This window comes from Bactrocera tryoni, chromosome 3 (assembly GCF_016617805.1).
Source record: "Bactrocera tryoni isolate S06 chromosome 3, CSIRO_BtryS06_freeze2, whole genome shotgun sequence".
Taxonomy (NCBI): domain Eukaryota; kingdom Metazoa; phylum Arthropoda; class Insecta; order Diptera; family Tephritidae; genus Bactrocera; species Bactrocera tryoni.
Window position 1 is genome coordinate 24698047 of NC_052501.1, and position 25195 is coordinate 24723241.

At 37.0% G+C, this 25195-nt stretch overlaps 1 protein-coding gene across 3 annotated transcripts in view; it reads left to right on the forward strand.

The window, feature by feature from the left end:
• Positions 1–24841, forward strand: part of LOC120772772 — a 497265-nt gene extending 472424 nt beyond the window's left edge. For 2 of the 3 annotated variants that reach the window (XM_040101545.1, XM_040101546.1), the window contains one exon: positions 24710–24841. In XM_040101545.1, the coding sequence (XP_039957479.1) occupies positions 24710–24816 (107 nt within the window). In that variant the 3' untranslated portion in view covers positions 24817–24841. Of the gene's footprint in view, positions 1–10307; positions 14391–24709 lie in introns of all 3 variants that reach the window. The other variant, XM_040101547.1, reaches the window with a different exon arrangement.
• Positions 24842–25195: the final 354 nt, after the last annotated feature.

A 25195-nucleotide genomic window follows, 5' to 3' on the forward strand; every position in this document is an offset into this window, starting at 1 on the left:
TGGAAGTACAAGTCCAAACTTTAAACGCGTTTTTATCAAAATGGTGTTTTCAAAGTCGGTGGCCAGCACTTCACGAAAACGGCTAAGTGGATTAGTCTCAAATTTCATCGTGAGCTTCTTAAATATATTAGTATTATAGTAATTAAACGAGGATTTTTTCTCATCGATAAATAATTTTTTAGAAACGATTTAAGGCCAAAATTTTGGTCAAAATTGGATTTTTAAAAATCTGCAAACTTAATATGGCATTCAACAAACCTTCGTAAAGTTAAGAGGTTATATCTTTATAAAATAGTTTTAGAACGCACTGACAGACTACTAAGGCTGCAGCAATAACTGCTTTTCGTTTTCAATACGAAGTCGCCAATATAACCGTTAATTGCATACAAAACATTTTGGTTTAGTTCAAATTTTAGTGCACCCAGGAACTCTTTAGTAAGCTGATAAGCAAATAAGCTGAATTTTTTGCTTCAAAAGAATATATTCTGAGACAATATAGACATTTGTAAATGTCTTCAGAGCAAATGTGCTACTAGAGAACCTTACATATATAATAGTATAAAAAATATTTAAAACAAATATTAAGTTCAAAATGGTAAATCGCGACACAAACATGAAAACCGCAAAATGTTTCATACAAAAAACATATATATAACAACAACAGCAAACAGTATTTTATATCGCGATGACTTCAGCAACTCAACAGCGTACGCTTTTTTGAATTTTTTTGAAAACCATGTGCTGCCACACCTACAAATTGCAGATCACAAGGCCAGCTAAGAGCATGCAACAGACGCTCAGACACATTAGCGGTTTATTTTCACGCGATTTAGCGCACAGCACTTGTGCAGATAAAGCTGAAAAGATGTTTGCTTATATATATATGTATATATATATGCTATATATTTATATATTTGAATGCGGTTATCACCAGAAGGTGCTTCATGTGGCAAACAGCAGACTTGTGACGCGCAGCCAAAAGCAATTGAGACAAGCGTATATATAAATTTATATATATATATATACATATACATACATATATAAATTTATGCATGCTTCCCCTGTAAATATATATAGATATGCAAATCTGCGCACACACTCTCACAGCATTCACACAAATTCCACTCGCATGTGTTGATGTCATGAATTTAGAGTACTTGCAGCTTCCTCATGTCTCAGCGCGAATCGGAAGGATATGCAAATTGCTTTGTTATGTGATTTATTGCTCATCCGTGTGGATTCCAGATTTGCGACGCCACACTTTAAGCATATTTTACACAGCTCGCCATGCGTGTGTAAACATAACAGAAACTTATGTATGCATGTACATATATATACGTATGTATGTGTGTGCCCTTGTGCATTGTCACGCTCTAGTACTTACACTATTCAAACAAATATTACAGCAGCATTTAAAATGCTCACACCGAAACGGGAAAAATCGTGCGAAAATAGTTTGTGTATTATACATACAAGCGTAAACACACATACACACACACGGTATGTAATACTTATACTTTTAAGCGCATATTTCCGCTATGCTACTGCTTATGCTGCGCACTTCTCTTCAACTGCACCCGCTCCTAACCTTAAGCTATTGCGAAAATCTTTACAGCAGCTTGGCAATACTTCACATACATTTATATACATCTATTTATATATATGAGTTTAAACATACATGTGTGTAAACTTGAATACATACATATGTGTGTTGAATATTCACATTCTTCACTGCAAGTACTCCCACACGTCTCCGCGCCACCGTGATTCATTTCGACCAAGTTCGCAGCTGTTCGCAACCGTTATTTCTTCAATTGTGGTTTCCTCCTTGTGTGACCGGCTTCTTTGATAGTTTTGTGGTTGTTGTTATTGTTGTTAGCTCACTTAAATATAAATAAATTTTCACGCTGCTGTGTACAAGGTGTAAATACAGCGATTGTTGAGAGGAAATTTGCCATTTTTGCATACATACAAACATTCATAATTACATATATACGTATGCACATATGTATATGGCTCTTTAATTTCATAAATTGTCGGAAAATGTATTCCTTAGTTGAGACACTACGATAACAAGAGACAAGTTGAAATGAAATATAATAAGACAAATTGAGATCAGATGAGATAAGGTTAGAAAAAAATAAATGAGATCGAATTAGATGAGATGAACTAATGGAAGATATCACATCAGAAGATGCGTGAGATAAGACAAGGCGAGGTGAGATACCTCAAACTACGCTTCACAAGTAAAAAACACTTCTTACAAGAACTTCATTTTTATCGGTTAGTTTGTACGGCAGCTTTATGATATAATGATCCGATCTGAGCAAATTCTTCGGACATTGAAGCATTGTCTTAGGCAATAAATCATGACAAATTTCGTGAAGATATCTCTTCAGATAAAAAAGTTTTCCATACAGGTATTTCATTCCGATCATTCAGTTTGTATGGTAGCTATATGCTATGGTGTTCCGATATCGGTGGTTTCGACAAATGCGCAGCTTTTTGGAGAGAAAAGAAAGTGTCCAAAATTTCAAAGCGATGTTTTCCAAAAATTAAGGTCTAATTCTTGTATGTACAAACCTACAGACTTGGCTAAATCGACTGTGCCCGTCAAGCTGATCACTTATATACCATATACCTATATGTATATTATATAGGGTATACGTTGTTTCACTCTGGCTGCTATAAGTTTCCTAGCCAACATAAAATGCCCTATTTAGGGTGAGATGAAATGAGATGAGATGAGATGAGATGACATGAGATGAGGTGAGGTGAAATGAGATGAGATGAGATGAGATGAGATGAGATGAGATGAGATGAGATGAGATGAGATGAGATGAGATAAGATTAGGTGAGATGGAATGAGATCGGATGACATGATATGAGGTGAAATGAGATGATATAATGTCAAATGACAGAAATTAACGAAGGTCTTATAGTATTATATAATTTTAGGAGGGATTCGGTTGGGAAAGAAGAGAGTCAGAGAAGGGGTCAATCCTAATAGGGATCTCACTTGGACAGCTTAGTATGACGGTCCGTTATGATACCTAATAAATATCTTATATAATAGATCATAAGACCCTTACAAATCGGCAAAGCGCTTTGAGCCTATCACAAATTTGCTGAGAAGGCGACGGAGAAGAAAGTGCGTAGATGCTTCCAACTCAACCTTCTCTATACAGCTTTAACAACTAGCGTCAGTCTTTGCCTTACCGCATAGATGTCTAGAACTCCTAAAACTGCGTCGAGATGAAAGATTTGCAAAAGGCAAGTAGTTCAGTAGATTTCCTGCGTTCTACTCTATGTCAAAATGATCTCACAGGAACGCAGGAGCTTGCCTTCAATGAATGTGATAGAAAGCAAGACGTCAATTGAGATCTAACTCTGTGCCGTATCGATGTGAGCGGGGCAAGTTTAGTACACTTTTTAGTTGTGTTTTAGCATTACTAGAGTGAGAGAATATATGTATATTAGAACAGGCTTTTGAGATCAAAATGTTTTGAGGTTAGGTATTGGGTGATATGATTAAGATATACAGTAAAAGCTAGCTTCAAAAATCTCGAATCTCGAATTCGAACAAAAATACCGTAAGATATTAATAAGACTGAGAAATTTCAGTATCAACTCAGCTATTTAAGCGTAAACTTTGCTCCAGAAGACTGTGAAACCAATGCCGAAGCAATGTTTAAGTCTTTATACAAAATAATCTCAAAACAAACGCTATGAATCTAAAGTACTTCAAATTTAAAGTACTCAAACGAAAATAGTATTCTAGCGCTTGCGTCTGCAATGAATTTACTAATCCGCCTGGCGTCAACGCCTTGAAGCGCACTTAGACATCTAACGACGGGTATTAAAAATCCATTAAATGCATTTTCATCTTAAAATTTGCGCAAACCCAACGACAAACGCTTCAGCAATTGCAAGTGCTGCTGTGAAAAGCTGCCTTCACTTGGAAGTAATTGTGAAAGCGCTAAATGAAGAATAATTAAATCAGAAATCATTGCATATCCGCAGGCGCCACCAAGAACAGCGCGAAGTGATGATTATAAAAAATTAACGCTGCAAAATTTACAAAGTTTCAGTGGATGAAAGAAAACTCTAGGGACGCACAGTGAGAAAATTGTGTATAGAAAGTATGTGTATATATGTATCTATATTTGTACGCGTATTAAGCTTCCAAGCAGCTTATCGAAACAAAGCTGGCTTAAGTGATCATTTTAATTGCACCAAAAACATAAATCACTGGCTTTCAGTGGCATAATTTGCACAATTTGGTGATTGGATATGTCAGCAGAAATTTCGAAATTTATTTTTGTTTCACATTTAGAATAAATTTCCAATATGCTAAGCTCTTAAAAGCCCTTGAAGCTTTGCTGATGGCGCTCTAATGTGCGCAGTGAATGCAATTTATATGCAGCTTGGCATGAAATATGAAATTGAATTAACTCTGATTGCAAAGTTAGACGAATAGTTCAAAATTACATATAGAAATACGTATGTATGTGTGTATATATGTATGTGTGTATGCATATAGACTTATACGTATAATAAAATGAAAGCATGCTAGTTTGACTAGTTGACTGCATTTAGTTTCATTTATGGCATATTGGCAATAATTTAAGCGCATACATAGACGAGTAGTACATAATTATGTCAGCGAATAATGTTGCCGTATTTGTTTGTGTAGATTATACCAGCAAAAATTTCAATAATATTGTATATAAGCACTCATATGAAATTGTATTTTTAGTTGTAATTGATAGTAAAAAGAAACTTTTTTGTGCACCTAGAGTCTTTTCCTTTTTGTTTTTTAAATCTAAAACTTTCGAAACAGGGTTACCTTCTGTATTTAAATTTAAAAAAAAATCGAAATTTTGAAAATTCACAATTGAAAATCTTATGATCAAAGCAAAGTATTTAAGCGAATTTTTGTCAAAAAACAATAACAGAGTTGCCACCCAACTTTCAAACGAAAAAACAACAATTTCAATAATATTGTATATAGCAACTTATATGCATCCATTTTTAGTTGTAAATGATATCAAAGAGAAAAATTTTTGAACCTAGAATTTTTGTTTCTAAATCTTAAGTTTTTAAAATAGGGTTGCCATCTTTATTTAAATACAAAAAATTAAACAACTTGAAAACTCACAAAGCATATTAAAATTATAATAACCAAAGCAAGTAATTTAAGAAAGTTTATAACAAAAAAATAACAGAGTTGCCACCCAACTTTCAAACATAAAAAAAATATATATAAATGCAATATTTGATATTGTTTATATGTGAAATACTAAACCTTCAGTGTTACATTCTAAGTACAAAAAATTTAAAGACGTTGCCACACTGATTAAATTTTTAATAAGAATATTATATAAATATGTATATTAGCAATAAACGAGTGCTTATCGCAAAAACATATATAATAGCTAATATGATTTAATTAAATAATAAATTAGCCAAGAGAAAATTTAGAGTTGCCACTTGTGTATATGTACATATGTATGTATATAAAGATATATGTGTGTAAATGACTTGAAAAGTAGTAAGAAGAAATCTTCTTAAGGGTTTCTTTAGGCATAGAAATTGGAGTGAATTTGCAAATATTTGAAGCTTAGAGCAAAAGGCTTGCCGCTTGCTTTAAACAGTAAAAATTAAATTATCCAAAACTTAAAGAATAATAAGCAATATGTGCACCCTTGGCAAGCCTATAGTAGAAGTGCATTGTCATATTTACTAGATTTTCAAATAAATTATAAAAATAACATATTAATTTTTAATATAGAATACTTTCCAGCCTATGGTTATTATGACAATAATTTGGGGAGTTGCCACCTATTCCGCAAAATATATTTTTTTTTAATTTGAAATATTCGCAAGTAGAAAACTGTATTAAAAGCTTACAGTGTTATAACTAAACAATTATAATTTGTAATAATTATGAAATAAAAAAAAAATCAAAAAAAAATTTAACTTCGAAAAAGATGTTCGAAAATTATTTTCGTAAATAAATTTTTGATTTGATATTAAACTTTGTAAAATATGGTAACATGGTTTAAATAGAAACAATGAGAAAAAAATTAATGTAACTTACTAAGTACATATGTACATATGTTTTTTAATATATAATATTTATATTAATCGAATATGCATTTAAAACAGCTTCTTAATTGACTCAATTAGGAGTTTGTTCGGAATAGCGTGGACAATTTACTAATTCCGCAAATTAAAGTGCGTAGAGAGTTCTCAAAAGACTTCTTCTAGAATATTTCTCTTTATAACGGCAAATAGTTCTCAATTGTCTTCCTCTTACTTATTTCTCTTTAACGGCAAATAGTTTCTCTGAGTAGCAACACTCTCCTTTAAAATGAATGAGCAATAATATTAATAAATTTTCTTCTCCATAAAAAAATTAAAAAAAGCACCCGCAATCATTTTTATTCCCTTTACAACTACAACAGCAAATAATTTTACGACAATTGAGCTAAACACGCACTTAAAAGCACATAAAAGCTAAACGCGAAGGGCACTTCAAGCACTTTATGTCCCTACAATACTAAAGGGGATAATCAAAAATGGATATCTCCCAACTGAAAACAAAAAAAAAAAACACCTCAACAATCAAAAAATGTATGGTGTATGTATTTAAAATATGAAGTTCGGTCAGCATTCGGAGAGTTTATCATGTAAAATTTCCGTTTAGGGTTAACTCTTAACGGAAGTTGGGACAAAATATATACTACATAGTGTCATATACAAGAACATACACATATATGCATACATACTTATACAAATTGAGAGCTGAGTGGGGCTATCAAGTTGGTAGCCACACAAACACACAGAAGCAAGCCATATACGTGCATAGTACACTTGTATAATACCAAATACAACAAAAACAAATGTAACAACAACTACAGCAACTAACGGATATCCATCATTGTGCAGACAGATACAGATGATAAATTATCTTAGCGCTTGCAAAAGTGAGTTTGTGACAAGAGGCGACACGACACACTTCAAATTGTCGCTGCACACTGACTCACTGATATACTGACTGACATTATTTATGGCACTCGCCTGTCAAGTGTTGAAGCGGTTGAGGAGTATTTGTGAACCTTTTCGTTGTGTTTTTTTGTTGTTTTTAACCGTTTGTCTTAGATATGCCTGTGTTTGTGTGAAAGCCGGGAAAGTTTTGTGGTTAGTAGCGGCTGAAAATAACGGTGTAGGGATTGAGAAAGATGATATAATGGAAGGAGAACAAATTTTAGGTGTTTGTGTGAGAGCGCGGTTTATTGACTTGCAGGTTAATCATCAATCATATTTGTGTCGCTTTGCGTGTGTGTACTCGTTTACATATGTCTATGTCTGCGGTAATGTGACTGTCATTAATAAGACTGTACTCCGATATCAGTGGAGCAGAAATAGAGTTTATTTTTATAAGCGTAAAAGTATATTTAGAAATTTTTTTAGTTAAAATTAATTAGAATGTTTTGATAATTGAAATACAGAGGGTAGAAAATAAAACACTTTTTTGCTCTGGGAAAAGTAGTTCAAGAAAATATTTTATCGAGTTGCATCTTGCAAATTTGGGATATAAAAAATAAACAAAACATATTTATAACAAATGAGTTATAAAATAAAAATTAAAGTAAATAAAAAAAACTAATATTAAAAAAAAATACTCAATTCAATTAGCCAAAAATTACAAAAAACTCAAATCCAAAAAATCACTCAACTGAACGTGTCAAAAGTAAAAAAAAATCAAATTTGAAGAACACTCAATTCAATGAGTCAAAAATAGAAAAAACTCAAATCCAAAAAACACTCAATTCAATGAGTCAAAATAGAAAAAACTCAAATCCCAAAAACACTCAATTCAATGAGTCAAAAATAGAAAAAACTTAAATCCAAAAAACACTCAATTCAATGACGCAAAAAAAATAAGTCAAAAAGTACTAATATTAAAGAGTAGAAAACGCTCCCTTCACTTAAACACTCAAAAATTCAAATGAAATTGCTCAGTTTGCACTTTCGCGCTCTTTCTTGAACATTCTTTGTTGGTGGAAAAATTTTAACACATATGTGCATATGTTATGATAGTACTAAAAGTGACATTGAGATTTAAACGTAGTATTATTTTATATTAATTATTAATATTATTATTTAATATTTTATATATTTGCACGATTTTCATTCAAAAAAAAAAAGTATTACCAATAGATTTAGATATAATTTTAAGGTATTCAAATTTTTTATTAACAGCAAAGTATTCGCTTTAGCACAAATGTTTATTTCCTATGACATAAATGTATTTATAATCTTAAAATATTCACTCATTAACACGCTATGTAGGAATATTAAAACTCACTCTTACACCAATTAACTGTAGAATAATTTATTTTAAATCACTCAAACTCACTTCTATTGCTACTTCAGTTTTTAGTATTTATACATACATCGGTATATACCCAATTTTAACTCACTCAATTCCTTTTTGTTTATTACTTTTTATTTTCACCCAAATTTTGCAAACAGACACAAATATAATGTACTGAAATCCAATTTTGAGTATAAAATAATCTTGCTCAATTTATTTTCACTTTTACTTTAGTTTTTTTAGACTCCTTAAACAACTTACTCAAACTGTCACATCCGCATTTTTACTACTGTTTTTACTGAAAATTCACTTTTGAGTAGAGAAAATTCTCACTCAATATATTTTCACCGTTACTAAAACTTTTCTGAGACTCCTTAAGCCGCTCACTCAAATTTGCTACATTCACATCAATTGCTACTATGGTTTTTAATGTTAATACAAATATACTAAATTTTCACTCACTCAATTCTTCTGTTTATTTTTTTTCTTTCTTACAAACCTTTTTCATACTTTGCATTAAAATTGATTATTTAACTTATATCGACTGGAAATCTTTCATATTTTAAAAGTTCAAAATTTTTAATAAATTGAGTAAAATTTTTATTCAGATTTAATTTTAATTAAAACTCCAAAACAACATTTTTTATATGTATATATGTTTTCACAAATTACCTCTTGGTATCTTTTTTCTTTAAAATTGTCTTTTATTTTCTCTGAAAATTTTAATTAAAATTTCACTCAAAATCCACTAAAAATTTTTTATTTTTATAAATTTTCACAAATTTTTGCGCCCCACGTTTTGGCACTTTTTTCTTTAAAAATTAACATACTTTTATTTACTCTGTAAAATTTTAATTTAAATTTCACTCAAAATGCCCTCAAAATTTTTTTATTTTCATAAATTTTTCACAAACTTTTACTCCTTCTTTTTGGCAATTTTTCTTTAAAAATCAACATATCTTTTATTTTCTCGATAAACATTTTTATTAAAATTTCACTCACAAATCTACTCAATTATTTATTTTTATAAATTTTCACAAATTTTTGCTCCCACCTTTTGGCACTTTTTTCTATAAGAATCAATATATTTTTTATTATCACCATAAATAAAAAAGTTTGAATTAAAATTTCACTCAAACTCCACTCAATTTTTTTTTAATTTTTATAGATTTTCATAAATTTTTACTCTTACCTACCTCTTACATTTTTTCTCTAAAAAGTAAGTAAAAAAGAATTGCATTCAAAATCCACTCAAATTTTTTTTTATTTTTATAAATTTTCACAAATTTTAAATCTTTCTTTTTGGCACCATCTTTCTTTAAAAATCAACAAACACTTTATTTTCTCTGTAAAAATTTTAATTAAAATTGCACTAAAAATTTTTTATTTTTCTAAATTTTTACAAATTTTTAATGCTTTTTTGGCACCATTTTTCTCTAAAAATCAACATATAGTTTATTGTCTCTGTAGCTAAAATTTAACTAAAGTTCCACTCCAAATATTTAAATTTACACTCAGTTAATCTTTTTATTCAATTATAGCTCACTTTTCCTCTCAAATTAGCATTCAGTCGCAAATATTTTAACTCACTATTTTTTTTTAACACTAATTATCGCAATTCAAAATGAAACAAACGTAATTAAAAATTATGCAAAATTATTATCTCATTTTTCAAAACCACTCAAATTTTTGCAATATTTTCACTCAAGTACTAAATATATATTTTTTTCATTTACCAAAGCATTGCTTGCAGTATCCAATTGCACGCTATCTTCACTCATTTAATCTGCCACTCACACTCACATTCACTGACTCACTCAACCCAACTCCAATAAGCACTCATTTCTATTCGAATTCGCTAAAAATTATTCTACAAATATATATGTATTTTTGTCTATTTTTTCTTCTCGTCTAATTCTAGTTGTGATTACTGTTTTTATTTAAAAGCGAAATGGTTATGTTGATGCAACAAATACAACACAACTTGCACCAAGTGATAAATGCAAAGTCTAATAAAAAGAGATAGCACTAATTTTACTCATAAATTTACATACAAAACTATGCTTTAAGCTGTGTATGACACGAATGTAAGAAAGCGTAAACTAACACCAAATAAACAGAGAAGAAAAACAAAAACAGAACAAGAAACATTTTAATAAAAATAAATTTAAATAATAAGAAATGTAACTATGACACAGAGCTAAATGAGTACGAACTTGTAAATGCACGAAATTAAACAAAAAATATATAAATAAATAAAATTGCACTCAAACAAATGAGCTTTCGAAAACAACTCAACACCAAGTAGAAAACACAACAACAAGGTGCTTGGAAAAGTGAGCGTTACAATAAGCAAACGAAGAAGAAGCGGAAACTGATAAGCAATTGTGAAGCAAAAACAACTCAACTCAACTCAACTGAGCTCAACTCAACTCAGCTCAACTCAACTCATTACAAATAAAACACTCAGGCGTTCGTGAGCAACAATTATTTACACGCTGGCCACATAACTCATACGCTCACAAATGTATTGCGCGCACAATCGGTAACAACAACAACAAACAAGCATAAGAAGAAAAACAAAAACAACTCCAATGTAGTGTGTAGCCGCTCTCAAACACTCATGCCAGCACGCACGCTCACATCGTATTTTACATATAGATAGAGACTCACGCATAAGCGCTTCCAATAGAAAAGTAAAAACAAAGTAAAATAAAAAGTAAAAGAAAAACAGTAACAATAATAACACTAGAAAGGCTTGAGTACTTATTTTGAGTAGAAATATATTTTGCAAAATTTAGTTGTCGCTCGCTCGCTCGCTCACACGCTCACACGCTTGCTTGCTCATACACTCCAATACAGTTATATGTGCGCTACAAACGCTTGAACGCTTCCAAAACCGAAACCAAAATCAAAACCAAAACCAGAAACAACTCAAAACATAAATTGTAAAGTGTGTCTGAGGATTGCGTAGGCCTTTTTTTTTACTTTTAACGCTCATAACGTAATGTAATTGTATGCAAGTTGCTCGTAACATAAACGCACCCAAGCAATAAACCCAGCTAGCTAGCAAAGACACCTACCACCAATAACACCACCATCATAATTATCACTATAAATAGAGCACCTAACCGTTTGATAAATATATATATATATATTTTACCACCAAAACCACCAACAACACCAATTTTGCTTATAAAGTCCAGTCCTTCACCAAATCAGCACCACAACCACCAAAACCACCACCACCACCAAAACCACAACCTCCAGCCAATCACCAGCCTTTTGTAAATCACCAGTAAAGCAAGTGTACGCAAAATTACCGTCACACCAACGCACTTTAAGTGTCACCGTAAACGTAAGCGTAAACGTATACGTAGTTATCAACGTTATCATAAACGTAAGCGTAAAAGTAAGAGTAAGAGTAAGAGTAATAAGCATAACAGCTAACGCCTTGTACATCAACGTCATCGTAGACGTAAACGTAAACGTAACATTTGTTGTATTTGTACACCGTAATTGTAATTGTAACCCTTCCCGCCCGCCAAATCCCACACCAGCACCACAATTGCACATTACTATAATAATAGGCACCCCTACTACCACTATTACTACCGTATGGAGCGCGGCGCCAGCGGTAGTAGTCACCATCATCAACATGCTGCCGCCGCCTCCACCGCTGCTGCTGGCCACAGTTACATGACCCACCACGGCGCCGCCATCGCTGCTGACCTTGATTACGAGTACAATACGCCGGGCAAGTCGTCCTTTGACAATCCCGCCACCAAGAAAAAGCCACCCAAACTGAAAGCCATCAGTCGTTCGCTATCGATGGCCATCGACAATTATGCGCCACCTATTGGTGGTGGTGGTGGTGGCACTGGCTCACCACCCACAATGATGCTGGATGACACGATGATTGTCGAACAACCGCTGATACATCGTTCCGCCTCACCGCTGCCGTTGCGTTCGGCGCCGCCACAAACGTTGGCGATACCGACGCATCAAATGCATGGCGATGGTAGTCGCGTCGTCTCGCCCGCGCTGTCGGCGCGTCAACAACATCACCAGCAACAGCAACAACACAGCCTACATACGTTTCAAAATATGGTGGCGCATGCGCGACATCAACAACAACAACAGCAACAGCAGCAGCAGCAACAACACCAACATCATTCGAGTTCAACTAGCTCGCCGACGTCGCATGCGGTTAGTCCGTTGCCGGTGCGCGTACCGTTGGCACATCAGCCGGACATCTACTTGGTCAGCAGCAGTAGTCTGGGCGAAGATGTGGGCGCGCTCGGTGGTGGTATACGTGGCGGCAGCAGTTCGCCAATACAATTCATCGATGACTATATGCTGCCGCCGTCGTCGTCGTCTCATCGACATACGGTCAGCGCTACGCACCCGCTTAAAAAGAATATGTTTCGACGCTCTGACACAATTGACGTACATCCGGCTTCCACTTTTCAGATGAAGAAAACCCATTCGTTTCACGCACAGCAAGATTCCGCCGCCACAATGGATCAGATGCTATTGTCCGCAGCAGCGGCAGCGACGCAAGGCTCATCGGCGTCCTCGAGTAGACGTACAAGTTCGGTGCGCGGCAATTTTCTTATGCCCGGACATCCCAGCGGTGCTAGTGCCGGCAAAGAGTTGAGTCGTTCGCCTTCGCCTAGTCGCCGTGGTTGTCGTTCACATCGTTCGTTCAATGATCCTGGACGACGACCCAGCATCAAACCGGAGTCGGTTGTCGAATCGCAAATACGACATCCATCGCTTAATGACGAACTTATGGAATCGCTGGAGGGTCGTACAGCCGCATCGCTATTTCCACAACAGAACCTATCATTAGAAAACGAGCTCTTCGTCGAATCACGTTCGCGCAGCAATAGCAGCACAAAAATGGAGGATATCGGCATGGAGGTGGCTGCAGCACAACGCGCCGCAGCTGTTTTACTGGCGCGTAAGAGTTCGGGCTCTTTCGAAGATGGCAGCGGCGCAGCAGTCATGACACATGGTGGCACGCACCCGCCCTCAGCGTCGTCGAGCAGCCTCAAGAAGCGCGGCGAACATCCACACACACGTCAGCATAGCTCACAAAGCCTAGAATTGGATGCACGCCCATCAACTTCGGCAGCAGCAGCAGCCGCAGCTGCAGTACATGGTCACTCACCGCATGCGCTGCAACTGCATAGCGCCGCTGCCGCAGCCACGGCCGCCTATCACTTTAAACGCGGCGCACAACACGGACGCTCGCTCTACCTATCGCCAAACAACCTCGAAGAGCTGCAAGTACATCAACGGCCCAGCGTACTTGCCGCAGCCGCCGCCTTTCAGGGCACCAACGCCAGCGCCAGCGTCAAACAGGCGAAAGCATTGCACAGCGCCAGCATGCGTTTACGCACCTACCGCGAAACACTGAGTGCGACCAAGAAATCGAAGAGTTTCATTGGCGATAGCGCCTACCCACCCACCGCTGTGACGGGCAACGAGTTCGAGCTCACATCACCCCACCGACGCAACAGTCGTCCATTGTCCAGTGCGGTCGGCGGCACGGTAGAGGACATCAAGCGTAGTCCACGTCCGTTGGCGTTGACGCCAACCTCTGCTACAGCAGCTACCGCCTTCATGGAGGAGAAACGTCCCTCGTTCGAACGTAAACCGTCGCTGACGTACGAACTCAGCGATGCTGCCTTCGAGCAAGTGCTACGTCCATTCCATCACAAAGTGGCCGGACGCAAGGCGTCGATGAGTGGCGCTCAAGCGCACAAGGCGCTCAAAAAGAAATCGCTCAGCGACGAAACGGACGAAGATGAGGAGGCGCATCGCAAACGCAAACGTATCGTTTGCATTGTGATGACTGTATTTTTCTGCTTGGCATGCGCCAGCGTACTCGTTGTGGTGTTGACGCTAACACACTCCTCCAGCCATGCGACACACCATCCGGGACCGAGCAAGAAGATACACTCAATGTCGCGCGAGACACCAGTACATTATAACGGTACGCTTTGGGGGCTCAAATGTGCCATGTTTGATAGGGGCGTGGGCCGGAAGCGCGGCCGTGAGGAGGACAGTCGTGATGGCAAAGAAGTGGGGAGGTGTCGCATGTAATGAATGTATGTGGCATCAAATATGCGACGCGCTACGCTTACGGGATTGTGAAAAAGCACTGACCCGCACGGAATTTGCAGTTGGGCCTTCAGCGACTTTACACTCACGCATACACACGCACACGCATATATATATATATATATATATACATATATATATATACATAGCTTTGAACCCCAGCGCATAGTTGCCATTGTCATCACAAGTTTTATGCAAATGACGGTGGCGTTGTTGCAACCTTGTGACATGGCGTGTGGCACACTAGTTACACATACACACACACACATATGTATATACAAAACGAACGGATTTTGTGAACAATAGGCAGCCACGCTCCCCAGCTGCGCTCATTTGCAACACATTTCCGGTGGCGGCGCGCTGCTCATCCATCCTTCAGCCCAACCAAGCCTCAACAGCCTCAGCTCCTCACTTCCGCCACCGTCCAGCTGTCCACCGTTTGCCGCCGCTACGGCGCCTCAGCTCTCCAACTAGTGTTTATGGAATATTTATTTATATACCGTTAAACATTTGTGTGTATGTATGTGTGTGCTCTTATTTTCGAAACGGCAAAGTAGGTTATACAATGTTGCCACTAACACACTGCCCGCCTTTGTCAGACTACTGCTCCTTGCTGGCAGTGTTGTTGCCACTTGTGGTGACATTGGTTGCACGTTGCTAGCTGCCGACTGCTTGGTTGGCTTACATCGCCTGGTGTGACGTGCAAATATTAAAAAGCGCACAGCTGTAAACAAGGCAAGGAAACCAAAACAAAAACAAAAAAGAAAAAAACAAAAACAAACAAAAATACCAAAAATGAAAAAAAAAAACAAAAAAGTAAAAACACAAAAAAAATAATGAGAAAAAAACCAAAAAACAACGCAAACTAGCTGTTGTTGCAGCAATGTTGCACGTTGTAGTCACTTTGCAGCTCGGCAGTTGCCACATGGCAATCAACACTAGCTGCATTTAGGGCATGTCAGGCACGAGGCTGGCAGCGCAGTGCTCTTCTGTGCAAATAGTGATATTAAAGTGAGTGCCGAAAAGCAACAACACAAACAAACAGTGTGTGACAACAAAAATTAAAAAAGGCAAAAAAATAAAATCGAAAATAAAATCGCAGTGCGGTTGCGAGCGTTAGTTGGAAATATATGAAAATTGTTGCAAAAATACGAACAAGTGTGCGTCATGCAACAACATGTGTGCTCGGAGCGGCGTGGTTGCCGAGACATGGTGTTTAACTCGCCATGCTGCAAGCCATGTCAAAAGAGCGTATGCAGTCAATGCACTCTGTTTGCGCAGGCAAATACATATTTACATATATAGAAGTGTGTATAAACTCTTGCTCGCTATAAAAATATAATATAAAATATGAATTTTCATGATGTTTGCTGTTTATACTTTCGAAAATGAAATTTTTTTCAACGCACATAACTTTAAAACACCTCAAATTCATTTCAAGGATTAGTTTTGGGTTTTGTTTTTTTGGAAATACACAGTTATCATTGTTTTCGTTCGTGCGTTGTTTTTGCCAGCAATTCTCCACGAGTTTATGTTATTATAATTATATAACTTAAGTCAAAAGTAAGAATTGAAATATTTGAACTTGAGTAAATAATTGCTAAATCAGACATCTTAGAAGACTAGCTCATTAAGACAAATTATGATACCGACCGACCCACCTACTCATCCAATATCTATAAATTGATACAAATTATCGTCATTTAAATGTATAGATCGATCGTTTTATGTTAAGATATTATTCATTCGAATTTAAAAAAATGATTACAGTCATTTTTGTCCATATTGTATATTGTAAGACCATTTTTACTTATTAAGTTTTGCTAAAATTGAGGTTAAAGACCATATTGCAGATTATCGTGAAAAAAAAATCAATTTATTACATCTCTGTCGTTACATATTCTACTCTCTTTGTGCTTGTCATGAAGAAATTTAGTTGACTACCTCAGACATAGTAAAAGGGTGATATATTTCGAGGTTCCCAACTTTTTTTAAGAAAAAACATATAAAACTTCAAATTTAATGAAGAATGTTTATTATAATTCGAAAGAACATTATTTGGCATTTATTTTTTTAAGGTTATCTCTTTCAAATAGTGGCCGCGTCTACATCTCGGATAGTCCATCCGTTGAGTCCAATTTTTCGTAACTCGTGCGAGCATTGCGACTGGTAATTGGTGAATGACACGCATGATGTTTTGCATCAATGCCTGATTCGAAGCTGGATTAGCGGTATTATATCACACGATTTTGTATTTTATACGCTTTTAATATAAAATCTAGACGTTAAATGCGCCAAGTCGATCCGTATGTAATCTTTTGCATCTCAATAATTGTTCCGCAATAAAAATTTGCCACAAAAATTCTTTGAACTCATAAACACAATGGAAATGGCGCATTGTCTCTCCTTACCACATGATTCGACCAACTGCAATACCAAGCTAAAATGCTAAAACAAAATTGCGCCAACTTCACCTAAGCAGCTGCCTAACCACTCTCTAAGAGTGTCTACTTTTAACCAAAGCACTGCAATTCTAAATATTTTGTGAAAATCACCTGACAAAAGTTGTATGCTGCAAGTTGCATGAATAGATTTTAATTTTTTATTTAAAAGTTTCTCAGCTCACTTTTTGTTGTTAACAACAACCGAGTTTTTGCTTGACAGTTACGCTGTTGGGAATCTGTGCTCCAACTCTCGTTTCTAGCTGCATACCTTGCTCAACTTTGTCATAGTTTTTAGCAAGACAGCTGGTTTTTGTTGCTACTTGTTTCGGTTTTCTTTACTTTTTGTTCTGTTTCTCTTACTTTCATTCAGTTTCTTTTTCTTTTATTTTGTTTTACTTTCCTTTTTGGTTTTGTTTTGCTTTTGCTAATTTTTGGCATATAGTCCTTTGATGTTTTGTCGTGCTTTTAACTTTTTTGCATCTTAAGTACCTTTTAAGTCAAATGTTCTACACGCGAGTGCGCAAAACGGTGAAGATATACGGGTCGCGGGCGAGAGTGAGTTAGGGTTGCAGTAATGTCGTCGTCTCGTGATGTCCTTCGTTGTGTATCTCTGCTTGCTTTTGTCCATCCACTTTTGAGTGGCAGTGTTTAATGGTGCGGTAAAAGTTTTTCCCTAAAAAGTGTTGCGGTGTCGACTCGGTTCGGTGCCCAGCGGGGCAGGTGTAGAGCATCAGCTTGCATGTCACCGGCACTCGAAATATTATAGTTTGTTGTATGCCTTAGAGTGGGTGTGTTTTTGCTTTTCCATTTATTTCATGACGATTTTGTGCAGGTGAAAATGTGTTGAACGAAGTGTGAATTCGAGAAGATTTTCCTTTGCTTCGGTTATTGTGGTGTGAAACTTTACTGAAAGAGTGTTAATAGCCAATTTTAACCAACGCAATTTTTCTATTATTAGATCTTTTTAGTTTTCTTGTTTCTTATGATTTTCAATAGAAAACTTTTCGACATGATTTTACAATCAATAAAGATATTCATGAAATACTCGAAGGCATTTGAAGAGGACATTAAAAAGATTTTATTCGTTAATGAAATACCTTATATTATTTATTATTATATCATCTGTAGAAATCTATAGAAAATCTGCAGATGACGAATATATGTATGTACATATGTATGCTTGGAACGTCCGGCTCAACTTTGGTACTACTTGAAACAGATCAATACGATTTCACGTTATACATATACTATTTAAAGGGCGATACCTTTCAAGGTTTCCTACTTTTTTAAAGAAAAATCGCAGAAACTTTAAATTTAATGGGAAATGATTATTATGATTATTTTTTGATTATTCATTTCTTTCAAATGTTGGCCGCAACTTCGTCTCAGAAGGTCCATCCGTTGAGTTCAATTTTCAATGACTCGTTCAAGCATTTCGACTGGTCACTGGCGAACGACACTCGTAATGTTTTGCTCCAAGGCCTGAATTGAATCGGGATTGTCCGCATAAACTTTTCAGGAAAAAGTCTAAAGGTGCGATATTGGGGTCCAACTGATCGACCCAAAACGTGAAATTATCTGCTCACTAAAGTGTTCTCTCAATAAATCCTTTGATTGATGCGATGTGTGGTAAGTGGCGCCGTCTTGTTGAAACCAATACCGCCAACATCACGAGTTTCAATTTCAGTCATCAATTAGTAAGTTTTAACGTCACGATAAAGATCGCCATTTACGACTGACATCATTTTTGAAGAAATATGAACCTATGATACTACCGGCCCACAAACCACACCAAACCGTTTTTTTTTAGATGAAATGGCAGCTTTTGAATCTCTTCAGGTTACTCTTTGCCTGAAATATGCCTCATCGCTGAACAAAATTTGGCTCGAAAACGTCAGATCTTCTTGGAACTTTTTAAGAGCCTAGAGTGCGAAGCTTAGTCGCTTGCGAAAGTCGAGCGGCTGCAGTTCTTGCACAAGCTGTAAAATACTGTTAGTTTTTTAATATAAGATCTCGACTCAAAATGTGCCAAGTCGTTCTATACTTCAGTCCGAGTTGCTGTGAACAGCGCCGATTCGACTCTATACGGTATTCGTGCACACTCTCAGGTACGGCTGCTATATTTTCTTCACTGCTGTTCTATTCGGTAGAATATTATCCAATAATGAAAGCTGGGTCTTAAGATGGGTGATAGTTTTGCGAATAGTAGGCCGATTATGTTGACCATAAGTTGAACAAAATACGGGAAACACATTCTTTACAGAACGTAAATCGTAATAAATTTGAACGATTTTTAAACGTTTTTCAGACATAAGACTTTCCATGATGAAATGCCAAACAACACTGAACAAAAATAACAAGACAGCTTGACATGACCCACGCAGGATGATCAATTACAATAGATTAAGTGTTTTGACCCCGTTAAACTACTTTTTTTTGAATTTTATGCCCGATCTGGAGAATACGGTGAATGCCGAGGCAATTCGGAGCCCAATTCACGGACATCATTTTCTCTGACAGCCGTTTTCGGCGATTTCGGCCGGCAGACAATTCAATAACACTATGCAAAATTCGCTGTTCCTTCCCTTTTCAAGGTACTCAATTAACAGTATTCCATACGCATCCTAAAATACACACGTTATAACCTTGACAGCCGACTGTTGCGTTTTTCACGCTTTCAACATCGTTTGCAGTCTACTCGGAGGACTGTCGATTGGAGTTCGGAGTGAAATGATCTTCGCTATCAAGCCAAGTTCTTGCTTCAACTATATTTTTCGCCTTTAAAAGGAAGTATTTTATCAACACGCGAAATTTCTTTTTATCCATTTTTTTCACAATAACAAAAGTAGCTTCACTCAAAATGATATAATTCAGAAACTAATGCTCCGACAGCTGTGAAATTCATACAAGCGCCTTTTCAAGGTTCAGACTAACTAAAAATTATATGGATTTAATTCTAGTAGCGCCATCTATGTGCCAGGCCGCGATTTTTCAAATGACCTTTTAGAGTGGCCTTTATAGAACTCAATGGCGGGATAATTCTAAACAATTTTGTTCAAAAATTAAATGCCATAAAATTTACGAATTATTAAAGACTAAAAATTTGGCCTGTGTTTTCTTTTAAGTAAAAGTTCCATATCACTTAAAAAGCAAAATGTTGCAAATGTATGTACATATGAATGGATATATGGATGTATATAACTACATATAAATTTCTAAAATATTTCAAGCATATTGTTGTCATATTTTTGCATGCCGAAACTATGCAAATACACTTACTTCGCACCACTTTCATTTTTGGCACTTTCAACATGTTTCCCGCCACAAAACCATCAACCACCAACCACAAACCGCAATGCAACTACAAATATGCTATAACAAATATAACAGTGAGAAAAATCACTTAACAATATGAAGTAAAACTTCGACGACCGAGTGAGGCTTAAAGTCTTTAAGAAACAATGGCACTAACACAAACACGCACACAAGCACACAAACTGCCATGCAAAGCCACAAAACTGTTGCCGGCGCAAGAACACACAAACTTTTCGAGATAGGTGTAGATGTATACATGCTTCAGGATGTGTGTGTGTGTGTGGGAGGCGCAAAACATACAGCATAAAGTTGCCACATTGTGGCACACAAGTGTACAAGCGCGGCACAGTGCACATTGGCTGCTTGCCTGACTTGTCTTCATAATAGTTTAAGCCATTTAAACCAATTTGGCCGCAAGAAAAAGTATAATTGAGTGAAAATTGGCAGCCGACGTCGACCATTGTGGCAAGTTTGCAAGGCAACAAAACTATTACACATGCGCGAGAGCGTCTGTGTGTGCGTGTATATGTACTAATGTGCGCCTATGATAGTGTGGCTATGTGGTGTTGCATGTTTACACGCCACTCAACTTTGAAGTACAACTTCGAGCAGCACAAAACAAACAAATTAACAACACTCTTGGACACAATGGCTGCCAGCGAAGCGACGACGACGACGAAGCTGCCAAGCTTTAGCAATTCAGGCAACCACCAGCCAACCAACAGCAAGCCGTTCAACCATCCAACCATCCTCAATCCAAGCATGCTCAATCCCAGCATCACCAATCCAAACATTCTCCGTGCGCCATGCTTCATGCAACGCTCAGCCTTCAAGCAGCCATCCAACAGCTTGCCACGAGCAAAAGTTTGCTCCTTTGCATTGCTGGCGTGCAAATATGCGGCTTCCTGCCACTATTTATCTAATTGAATTAACTGAAATTACAAGCAAAACCCGTGCAGACGAAAGTTACACTGATTACTATGAATATTTAGCCAACTTTTTGTTTGGGACTTTTTTGTTTTTGATTTTTGAATTTTTTGTTTCAAGGCTATTGGTTACATAGCCAGCCAATATGTTCATGCTGCGCTTCATACTTTTGTCAAATACTGCCCTTGCTGTGGCATATGAAATTAATAAAGCTAAAAATTATGGCTTTTATGCCTCGGCCCCTGCTGCTATGCACCGTTATGCGAAAAATTCGCCATTGTGGCAACTTTGTCGTGCGCATTTTTCAACTCTTTCACCAGCTTTGGGTGTGCTGGTTTTATGCAACACGCTGCACTTTTTGCTTGCCGTTATCTGGTGGCGCGTTGTCAACCCCGCACACCGAAACCCGTGCCACACTAGCTTGATGATTAACTTTGTTAGCTATTTTGGGGTAATTTTTATTCGTTTCTTTGTCGGGCTTGGCGCTTGGTTGTTGGAAGTTTTCAGTTCGGCTTTTGTGCTTTACCCGGCGTTCGGCGGCGTTGCCAACAACGTGTGCAAACAAATTTTTAATTAAATTTTCAGTAATTTGTATGCACACACGTTGCGTGTGTGTGTGTGTGTGATTTTGCAATGGTTACCGTATTGACGTGCTCGTTGCATGCCACAGCGACGGCAGCAGCAATTGTGACACTTTATAAGGCTGCGCGCTTGAGTGGTGTAACTGTGAAAGTGTCGTTGTTGTTGTTGTTGTTCTTGTTATTGGACATTTTATTACACGTCACTTTCTAATAGTTGTTGTTGTTGTTGTACTTGTATGGGTTATTTGATGTGGCGACACGAAAGCAAACAGCATGGAAAGTGTGCAAATTAATTTTGAGCGCTGCTCCGGATGCACGGAAGGGGGGTTAGATAGTGCAGGAGGGGTTTGTACATAAGTGAAGTATATACGAGTGATATAACACATTTATTGCGGAATTTGCAATTTCTATGATAGTTTACAAATGCGCGCACTTAAAAAGCAAATAAAGCTCGAGGAGCTTTTAAGCGGAGCTTTTTAGCATATTCACATTGTACACATGTATTGGAAGCAATGCCTTTGTGAACTCAATTTTAGGTCAAACATTTTAGCTGCGCTCATTTTGCGAATATGTACTTATAAAAAAGCTCCGGGTTACACAAAAGCTCTAGTTCCACAAACACTTATATAGAAACCTTTTCTCTGGTTGGTTGGTTGTAGTAAAATACGGATACGGAAGTTGTCTACGATCTCAATAATATGCTTAATGAATAGTCTCTCATTTGAAAAGTCTAAGCAAACTAGAAGGCTCCGAAGTCAAGCTTTCGTTCCCGAAACTTCATATTTCAATACTTTAGTGTATATAGCAAATCTATTTTAATTAAGCTTGACCGGAAAGCTGTATACTGACTCAACCAAAGCTATAATACTCGAAGCTTGATACTTCTTTAAATCAGAATTTTTTTGTAAAGAGTCTCTAGGCCTGATCGCAAAATATCACACTTAATTACATAAGCTTCAAAGAATAGAAAGATAATTAAAAGCTCTCATTTTTGAGCCTTGATACTTCGCAAACTTTTTAGCGAGTCAATTAGAAGAGCTTCAAAGCTCTGTAGGACTAGAGATCGCTTAGAGCTTACAAAGCTTATGAAAAGCTCTTACCACTGAGGTTAAATACTTTGCTATTTCTGGGTTTCTTTATAGATAGGTGGTTTTAATTAAGCTTGACCGCAAAACTTCGAACTGAATAAAAATGAGCTTCAAAGCACTATAGGATTAGAAATCTTTTAGAGCTTAAAAATCTCTCTCTTATTTTACCGAATTTTTGAAGAACATACGACAAACAAATAGGAAGGAGTAGATTGGAAAGAAGTATGTATACAGATATTACACTCCGAAGAGGGTATATTAAGTTTAACACAAATTTTTAACAGAAGAAGGTCTCGGAAACCCTATAAAGGATACATACATATGTATATAAATAGGACCGAAGATATGGAACCATGACGCGGGCATGATTTAATGAGTTTTTGGTGTAACATTGTTGCAGAGTACTGAACGCTTTTGAGATCTCCCTCATTTATTCTTCACAGTATATAAATGATCAGCGGGACGAGCTGAGTTAATATAGCCATGTCCGTCTATCCCTCACTTTTAGCCCTGTTTTCAACAGCGCGCCAGTCGTTCTCTCTTTTCGCTGTTTGCCGACAATTGGAGATTCCAAGTGTAGTCAGGTCCTTTTCCACCTGGTCTCCCCCGGCGGGTACTGCGTCTAATGCTCTCAGAGCTGGAGTGTTTCATCCATTCCGACTCATCAGATGTTGTCATCGGCTCTGCAGCTCGAATTATTTTATCTAGGAATAGATTGAGGAAGTCGCACGGTAAGAAGTGGCCTTGTCTGAAACCTAGCCTAGGCCTATCCAACCGGTCGGATAGGTCCTTCTCGATCCTGACGGAGCTTTTGGTATTGCACATATTACATATTACACAGCCGTGTCAGTTTTGCGGGGATACCAAATTCAGACATCGCGGCATAAAGGCAGCTCCTTTTCGTGCTGTCAAAAGCAGCTTTGAAATCGACGGTAGGCTGCTGTGTGTTGATTCTCTATTCATTGGTCTTTTCCAAGATTTGCAGTATGGTGATCAGTTGTTGAATGTCCAGCGGGTCAATTGGTAGTTCTCCAGGTCTAAAGCCAGACTGATAAGGTCCAATCAGTTTGTTGATTGTTCATACAATACGCTCGATAGAACCTTATTTTGAGGAGTCTTATCCCACGGTAGTTGACACAGATCCCGGTTTGTGAATTAGGCAGAGCTTACTTAAATTCCAATCGTCGAGCAAACTTTCGTCCGACTATATTCTACAAAGAACCTGATTCAGATCGGACTACTATATCATACAGCCACCGTACGATATAAAACTATCTCACTTAGTATTGAGTTATAAATTTAAGCTAATTTTTGTATCTAATATTTTATTTGAAACTTTTACCTTTGTTATTAACTTAAACTTAACTTTCATGGTCATAACTTGCATAAGAAACACAAAAATACCAAATTTAATATTAAATAATTATTTCACTTCGCAAAATATGTTAAACTGTGCTTAAAGTAAATAGTCTGGATTGATGAGAGTTAATAAGGACTCATCAACAGGCATTTACTTCAATCGCAGTTCAAACAAAAAGCTACAAACGAAAGCCAAATTTTAGAGAAAAAAGTGATTGTGAACAACGAAAGTGTACATTCCCGCCCCAAAAGTAAAAAGATAATAAGAAATAAGAGAATAAGAGAATAACACACAAAAAAGAACAGCTCGAATGCGTAAGATACGACGGTGCAACCTATTAATTATTTGTTTTCAATTTGAGTTAACCTTTTCAATAAACGCATAATGAACCTTGACCAATTATTTACCCTCAAAACTAACATTGCTCTCTTTTTCTCCCCTCTCTCTCCCATTTGCTATTACTCACGCACGTATAGTACGCCAAGAGAGTGAACGCCTACTCAAGGAGTCGCTGGATCGTGCGCGCTCCAACAAAAACGCAACGGAAGCAGCGGCGCATTTGGCATTACAACAAATTCCATAACACAACGGCGATTCAGCGGAGCGTAGTAGAAAATTCGAGTTTCCACCACAACTGTTGCGACACCAGCAACCGCCATTGCAGCAGACACAAGCGCAGCAACTGCATCTGCAACAACAACAACAGCAAGAGGAACAGCAGCAGCTACAAAACGATGGCGCAGTGCTCGGTTACGTGAACGGTGGTCTCGTGCACTACTTGGCACGCTTCGCTGAAGAGAAGCCAAAAATCGACGACGACAACAAAAACAATGAAATAGAAGAGGGCAGCAGTAGAGCAGCTGCTAAGAACGGCATATACAGCGGTGCAGCAGCAACAACCACATTTACGGCAGCATCCACATCGCTGGCGGCTTATGCGAATCGCGCCCAAGCCACCTACG